At 41.3% G+C, this 7,855-nt stretch overlaps 1 protein-coding gene across 6 annotated transcripts in view; it reads left to right on the forward strand.

Moving 5' to 3' along the window:
- Ebf1 (EBF transcription factor 1) overlaps positions 1–7,249 on the forward strand; it is a 385,469-nt gene extending 378,220 nt beyond the window's left edge. For all 6 annotated transcript variants that reach the window (XM_040748482.1, XM_040748483.1, XM_040748484.1 and 3 more), the window contains exon 16: positions 3,937–7,249. In XM_040748482.1, coding sequence (XP_040604416.1) covers positions 3,937–3,968 — 32 coding nt within the window. In that variant the 3' untranslated portion in view covers positions 3,969–7,249. The remainder of the gene's footprint in view (positions 1–3,936) is intronic.
- Positions 7,250–7,855: the final 606 nt, after the last annotated feature.

Below are 7,855 nucleotides of genomic sequence, written 5' to 3' on the forward strand. Positions count from 1 at the left end.
TAAGGCCAATGAGTACCATGTGAAAATCTCTGAAAACTGCAGCTGCTATCTGGATTGACAGACAAAATGTAGAAAAGGTTCCACCCATTCTTATCGAGATGAAGTCATTGAAAGCTCTTGACCCTTGACTCCCAAGTAAGTCTGTCTTTACAGACCAAAGACTTGAGTCACCAGCTTTGTTCATCTCTTTTCTATGGAAACAGACATCCTTTCTCATCTAAAATGGCTGCTCCTCAGAGCCTGAATTCTATGGAAGGGCTTCAGAGTCAGGAGAGAGCTGTCACAAACCATCAGAATGTCCATTCACTAAAACAAAAAGATCAGGGAGATGTTGCAGAGATATAGTTATAGCAAACCTCCCTCCCTCATACCTTGTTGACATTCAGGCTCATTTTGGCCCTAAATGTCATGGACCTCAGTACCAACTCTTGCGGAACTGTGTTTTTCCCTGTAGATACATTCAGTTTATACAAGATCTTGCCTTACTCCATACCTGATGAGTGCATGATTCTTAAAGCTAGGGAGTTCAGGGAAAGACTACATCTTCCTCCTCACTAACCTTTCCCAGCCCTGCAAGACTTTACATCTTTGTCTTAATTCTTATCAAAATGGGGAACCTTTAAGGTGAAACATATTGCCTTTCAACACAATGGCTTTTGAGTTCCCCTCAGCAAACGTGATCACCCAGCAGAGCCACTGTGGTCTAGTGATGATCTCTTGGCACACGGTGTTAGGAATGTGGTATCTCATGGGAATCTGCCTGGGCTCTACTTGAGGCAAGTCAAGCATACCATCAGCATTTCTGGGACATTCCAAGCCTCTGATCCCATCCCTGTCATCCATATCATTAATTTCCAGATCACAGCACAGACAGACAAGCAGCCCTTAGACCCAGGATTGTCATGTAGTCACGCAATGGAGTTTCTCTATGGGAGGGCCTCGTTTGAGGTGCCCAGAGGCAGGCCAGAGATAGCTAGCATTTTCTGTATAAGAGATCATGGGGAAATGAAGGGTGCAGCAAACCTCCACAAAACCTTGTAAGTACCTGTGATCCTTGTGTGAGGGGTACCAGAGCTCGTGTTGAACTTATATTCTGTGAGCTGGCCTAGAAGAGATTGCAGCATGGGGACAAGTAATGCCCATTCCACAGTGCCCTCAAGTATATTTGGTCTTAATTCCAGCTAGGCAGGCAATCATGTTTGAAAAAGTCTGTAATTCTAAATTCTCTTTAAGGAATCCAGAAGCCTGGTTGGGCCAGCATCCCAGGACTCCCCTGCAGAAGGCATTCCCTCTGCCACATCCCCTCCATTCCTGTCCAGGGGACTCTGCTCCTTCATGTGCCAGCTGGCCTCTCAAGGCTATGAGGTTTACAGCATCAAACTGAGAAGTGTACCAGGACACCTGTGAGCTCAGAGGGGAGCTTTTAGTGAGGCCATATGAAGAAGCTTAATTTAATCAATCTAACAAATTATTCAAGTTTAAAAAAACACTGTTTAGAAATTTCTTTTTTTAAATACAGACTAAACTGAATAATAATAATAATGATGATGATGATGATAATAATAATAAATTCCATGGGATATTTTCATGACCCAGGTGTAAGTGTGCCCTGAGTCCATAGGCTAAAAGAGCAGGAGGTTTGCCAGGTCTCTAGTTGACTTTAGATCACACTAGCACTCGTGAGCTATCCCAGGACAGAGCTGCCTGCCTGCCCTCTACCACACCAGGCATGCAGTATGGTCTGGCTTCACTGGCCACAGGCTTTATGTTCCTGCTACCTAAAATAAGGGTAGAGGACCCGCCTGGAGCCTGGATACAAAGCCACTTAGGGACCCCCTGCCCATCCTTGCTCTTGGGGCTGCAGCATCTGGAACTCTCAAGTTTAGGCTGGGGTTTAAATACTAAGCTCCTAAGTTCACTGAAATCTAGGGCTCGCTCAGCTCTTAAGCAAGCTGCTTTTCCAACTTATTCCAAATCTTGCGGGTGGGGGTGGGCTTAAGTCGAACTGCATTTGGCAGAAAATGACTTCCTGTTTCTAAGAAAGAAAGGCTTATGGGGGCTAAGGAAAGGACTCCAGGAGCTTCTGGACTGCAAAAGGCTCTTGCAAAACAACACTTGGATGATTTACGTGTAAATGAATCAGAAACATGTGGATTGAATTTCCTTGCAAATACAGATGGGTTTAAAAATTAACGGAAAAAGTGTTTGGCAAAATACTTTTGGGTTTCTTTTCTTTTAATTGAATCTAAAATGTCAGGGGTTGGGGTAGGGAAGCAAGAGTAATGTAGGGAACACATGGCCTGGCCTCCCTCTGTCCATCTGCTAGTGGGGATCCTTTATTTTTAAGGTACGTTTCCCCAGACATGATGGTTTAGATAAAGGAAGAGGACCGCTTTGCCCATGCATTAATCCTTACTAACAAGAACATTCACTGAAATTTAGACTTGTCAATATAAAGAAAGACTTTTACTCTTTCTGTCATTGGTAGCCAGAGATGGCTGTGTCTTTTTTTTTTTTTTTTGGCTTTTTTTTTTTTTTGTTTTTTGTTTTTTGAGACGGTTTCTCTGTGGCTTTGGAGCCTGTCCTGGAACTAGCTCTTGTAGACCAGGCTGGTCTCGAACTCACAAAGATTTGCCTGCCTCTGCCTCCCGAGTGCTGGGATTAAAGGAGTGCGTCACCAACGCCCAGTTTGTGTCTTTTGTTTTAACATAGGCATCTCTCTTGGTATATTTCCAAGTTGCCACACTGTCTTAATTCTCCTAAAGTGGTCCCCTATTTTTCATAACCTTTGTTAAGTGCACCCTACTGAATGTCATATATTTGATACAAAGAAAAATACAAACCAGAGAATTTTAATAGTGCTTCCAAGGTCACCCAGCTAGAGATGAGAAAGTGGTGTGTTAGAGTCAGAGTTAAGCTACCATCAGGTTAGATCCTGTGAGACTTCATGTGGAAGGGGCTCCTAAAGTCCATTCGTACACCAGGGATAAATACTGATCCACTACCAGAGGCCCCATAGATTGCCACGTTCAGGGGGTCTGAATCAGTCTCTCAGCCATCAGTCTGGGGCCCATGAACACCCCGGATCTACACTTCTATATCTAATTCAAATCTCCAGTAACTCCCAAGTTCTACAGTTGACTGCATGTTCTGACCCAGGAGGCTGAGGGTTAGGAAGACAATTACCCATCTCAGGGGTACATACTCAGAAGTGGGCGGGAAAGAGGCAGAATTTTCTAAACAACACTATGCCTCGGTAAGAATTTGGGTTGCCCTGAAACAGGTCTTCCATTCACAGGCTTGCTCAGATCATTCCAGAAATCCCGAGAGAAGCCACAGTAGAAAAGGCATTCTGCAGTTACAGACAAATATGTTCTCTCCTCCAACTCCATGTTTCCTCCGGGCTTCATTTTCCCTGCTGGGGCTGGCATCCCTTTTCAGCTCAGGCTGAAGGGAAGGCCCTCAGATGGTGACTCCATTGCTTAATTTTCATGCTAATCCAGAACATAAGGAGAGGCTGTAGAAACCGTTGGCAGTTACAGCGGGCCAGTTCTTTATTTCATATTTTGGATATGACGTGGGGGGAGGCACAGCAGAATAACAAACTGAAAATTCTCACATTTTTTGCAAAGTCTGAGGCTGCAACTTTCCCAATGGTATTCGAGCTATGCAACTTTCCAGTTATGCCTTAAAAATGAACTCAGATTTGGAGGAATGTTTAGGATGCTCTGTTCTGTTAGAGAGACATATACATGCTGATATAATTTTCAATAAGGTATATGTATATTTTATGACAAAATCATTCCCGGGAAGATGCAAGGACATCTGGTTAATATTCAACCGACGTTGTCATGTGTGGGTTGTTTTTATTGTTCCCTTGTCCTTGGTGAAATGTTTGGGTGCAAAACCACTGACTTCTGTCTTTTCTTTTCATAGCGATATCTGGCATGATTGTTCCTCCCATGTGAAAGAATTGCCTTGAAGAATTTTATTAATGAAGAGGTTGGATTCTGCTACGAAAGTAATCTGATATGAGTCCCAGAGTGGAACTTTTAACTCAGGCCTTTTTAAGAGGAATCACACAATAACTGCAGATTTTTAAACAAATCACCGACCTTGCAAATACTGAAATTGGAAAGGGGTCTGCCAGAGCAGGGTGTTGGTTAAAATCGTACCTCCAAGTATCTGGGGGATATATTTATTCTGTATTGATAAAAGCAAACTCACAGTTTCTTTTCTTTTTCTTTTTTTTAAAGCTTAACTCTGCAATCATTTGTCTTTTATAAACCATAAAGCTACCCACAAGGGCCATTATAAATAAGACCCCAAGTTTTAATTTATGATGTTTTTAAAGCTGTGTGAGGGGAGAATGAAGTGGTGATATTTACAAAAAAGCTAAAAGGAAAAAAAAAAGAAGAAAACAGAAAAAAAATTTAAAAAAAAAGCTTGTATGGGACAGAATAGGAATGCCAGTTAGATTTTTTTAGAAAACTAAGGGTCGGCTTTTGCGCCTTAAAGCATATCAATGGTAGTTAGCTCAGACAGTGCATTTTCAATATCTAACTTAACATGCCACCCCTTAGCAGTTCTGCAAGCTTCCTTCTCTCTTTTGTATGGTTGTCTTTCGTAACTGTGTAAATAAATGCAGCCTGGAAAGTTACCAAGCGACATACATGATCACATTTTCCCCTTGTACTCCAGTGCCTCTAGACAGATTATTAAAAAAAAGAAAAGAAAAAGAAAAAAATAACAAAACAAAACCCTGCATCTTTTAACCCGATCTCATTCTTTTACTTAATGATAACTTCTTCCGAAGCCAGTGGCCTCTGAAAGTGGAGTGGCATGGTGCACGCCCTGAGTCAGAAACTCCTTTAAGACTTCTGGAACAGGGTCCAGGCACAGAATTCCACATATGCCCTCCAAGCGGAAATCTCACTCACACGCCTCCGAGAGATTTGAGCTTACTCCTCCTAGAATCCTAAATGCTAACTTTATGTCCAGGCTCAAAAACAAAAACAAAAACAAAAAGCAAACACAGACAAAGCAAACTGACAAAGGCGGGTGGGCACGCTGTTCTGTTCGGGTTCCAGAATCACACAGGGGCCTGTACCAGCAAGACCCTGTCGTGGTTGTAAAGTTATAAATTCAATCAACCGGCAAAGTGCTTTGGGGTTCAGAATGAAAGGAAACTGGGGAAGAGGAAGAGACGGGGAGTTCTCGAACTCAGCTTTCTTTGGAAAGTTTTGCTTCTTACTGGAAAGTGTTCTTAAAAGAAAGAATCCACAGCAAAGATTCAGCCGGGGAGACTCCGAGGGGCACTGGCCTGGCTGGCTTTTCTTTGCCCTTCTGTTTCTGTATGTAGTTATAAATACTGTAGATTTTTTTGTGATTTTTTTTGCCAAAGTTGTTTTATTTATACATTTTAATGTCTGAAGATGGTTTTCGAGCTCACACACAGAAAAAAGATTTTACCGCATATTTTGCAAAGAAATAAAAAGCGCACTACCTTAGCTTGCACATACTTGCAAAGTGAACTCAAAGGCTTTTGTTTGTTTGTTTTAATGGGGATTTTGTAAAATATCCATATAAATAATGTATTTATCTTTGGAATTTGTACATTGCTTTTCTCTCCTCCCACCTCCAACTCCCAGTTTATTTTTTTTTTTGTGTATGTGTGTGTGTGTGTTTGCTTTGTGAACAGTGCGTATAGTTTGGTCACCTATGGTTGTATTGGCTGTTTCAATGTGATTTTTAAACAATTCATTTATAGGTATTTTTAGTATTGTTTCAAACCATGCTTCAATTTTTTTTATTTCCACCCAAAAGCCATTGTCTATTTTTGTATTATTTGTAAGTTAAGAAGTTTTTTCCAATATATGGCAAAAAATAGTAGCATATTATTCTTGTAGTATTTAGTTCTGTAGATTTAAAAATAATGTATCCTTTGCTTTGGAAGCATACAAAAATGCTGTTTTACTCTATTAATATGCATGGAATCTCTCCCTTTGGAGTGACGCATTTTGTGCATTAAATTTGGGGGAGAAACTTCATAGCGATCAATGAACATACTTTCTTTCTTAAGTCTGCTTGTATATTCTGTCTTTCACATAAATATAAACCAGCAGATTGGATGCCTTAACAATGCAAATCATATCCATTTCACCTGTACATTGTACTGTGCACCCCGACTGTCAATCATCACTAACATTTAAGAAAAAAAAAGAAAAAGAAGAAAAAAAACAAAGAAATTGAAAAGCACAAAAGAACTGTTTTGTTACTTTAAGACAATGTTACTTTTTCTAGTAGAGCAAGCGATCATTAACAACGATGCTGCAACTGTGCATGCCCCGTATGGATTCCAATGGTTTTCACTAGACTGTCAGAGTGCAGATTTTTATGGGTTGGGGAGGGCAGGGGAGGGAGCGGGGAGGTTGATAAGGGAGGGGAGGGAGGAAAGCTGATTTTTCATGATGAGAAATAATAATAATGACGACTGATGATAATAATAAAAAGAAACTGGAAAAATATAAGCAAGGTTTAGCATTGCTTCTCCGTACTCAGAAAGGTTGTCTGAATTCGTGTGGTAAGCGCTGGCCTGAAGATGTCTAAGGTCTAAAGCCATATTTTGTCTGGTGAGCCAGACACCAGTCTGCAAAGGAACAAGCAGTGAGCCGGTGAGATGTCCGGCTCAGACCCTGACAAAAGACGCCACCAATTTGTTAGCCATGTGCCATGGTGAGAACTTTACTGGAAAGCCCAAAGAGCCTTTAAAAAGAAAACATGTATCCTTTGTGTTTTGCTGTTTATGTTTGATTAGATGACAGAGAAGCACTCTGGTTCTGGGAACCATTTTCTTCTACACAAAATGTTGTTTTCAAGTCCCTTTAAGACATAGCCCCCCTAAATACAGAATATGGCTTTAAAAAGAAGACGGAGTAGAGAATTAATTCTGATTTCAGTTTTGGGGGAAGAGCCCTGCCTCTGGATGACTGGATACGCATATGCCATGCCCGGCTTCACAATGTAGGATGCAGCTTCTTGAACTCATCTCTCAATCTACTAACCTTTCACCTTCTTATCAAAACTTTTTCAATAGACACACACTGTACAGTTCAATTGTTAGAGCACTTAACTACTGTAGAGATTGTTATAATTTTCCTTTTCTTTTTTTTTCTTTTTGCAAAAAATTCAAGCTGTAAAAACTTTTCAACTTTCACAATATTTAATTAAAGTTACTTCCTGTCTGTGATGGCAGTTCCTAGTGGCGTATTCATTTCTCTGTGGTAGAAGAGCCAAAGACCAATGAACTGCAAAAGGCTTGGACTTGCTATTATTCAGGCCAGTGTTGACTTGAGAAAGAATTAGCCTAGGCCTGGGACACCCACTTCCTTTCTTTGTAGGTCAGGGGTTTGCTAATTTGGAATGCAAATTGAACACACACAGCGTATTGCTGCCCTCTGCTGGCATGAGCCAGGTGTGCATGTGCACATGCTGGCCCACCAAGGAGCCAAGGGACCCCATTCCTGTTATCAGCGAACAGTGAAATATTCCCCATTATAGAGGCTGAATTGGGCATCCAGGAACTGGTCATTCTAGAACACCATTCTCCTCCACACTGGAAGTCTGAGCTAAATTCTTCCTATGCAGCTGCTAATTAATCCCAGTGAGCCTTCTGCCCAATTAATTATGTGCCCTGCCTTGCTGATGAGGCATGTGTGACTAGAGAACCTATATTTTTTTAAACTTCTTGTGGATAATAGGTCCCCCACCCCCACCCTGGTGGACAAAACCACATCTGTCTGGAATCAAACTTTACAGGTCTGTAGTAGGTGTGCAAACTTCACAGGCACCAAGA

The sequence above is a fragment of the Mesocricetus auratus genome, unplaced genomic scaffold (genome assembly GCF_017639785.1).
Source record: "Mesocricetus auratus isolate SY011 unplaced genomic scaffold, BCM_Maur_2.0 Super-Scaffold_100007, whole genome shotgun sequence".
In the NCBI taxonomy this organism is placed as follows: domain Eukaryota; kingdom Metazoa; phylum Chordata; class Mammalia; order Rodentia; family Cricetidae; genus Mesocricetus; species Mesocricetus auratus.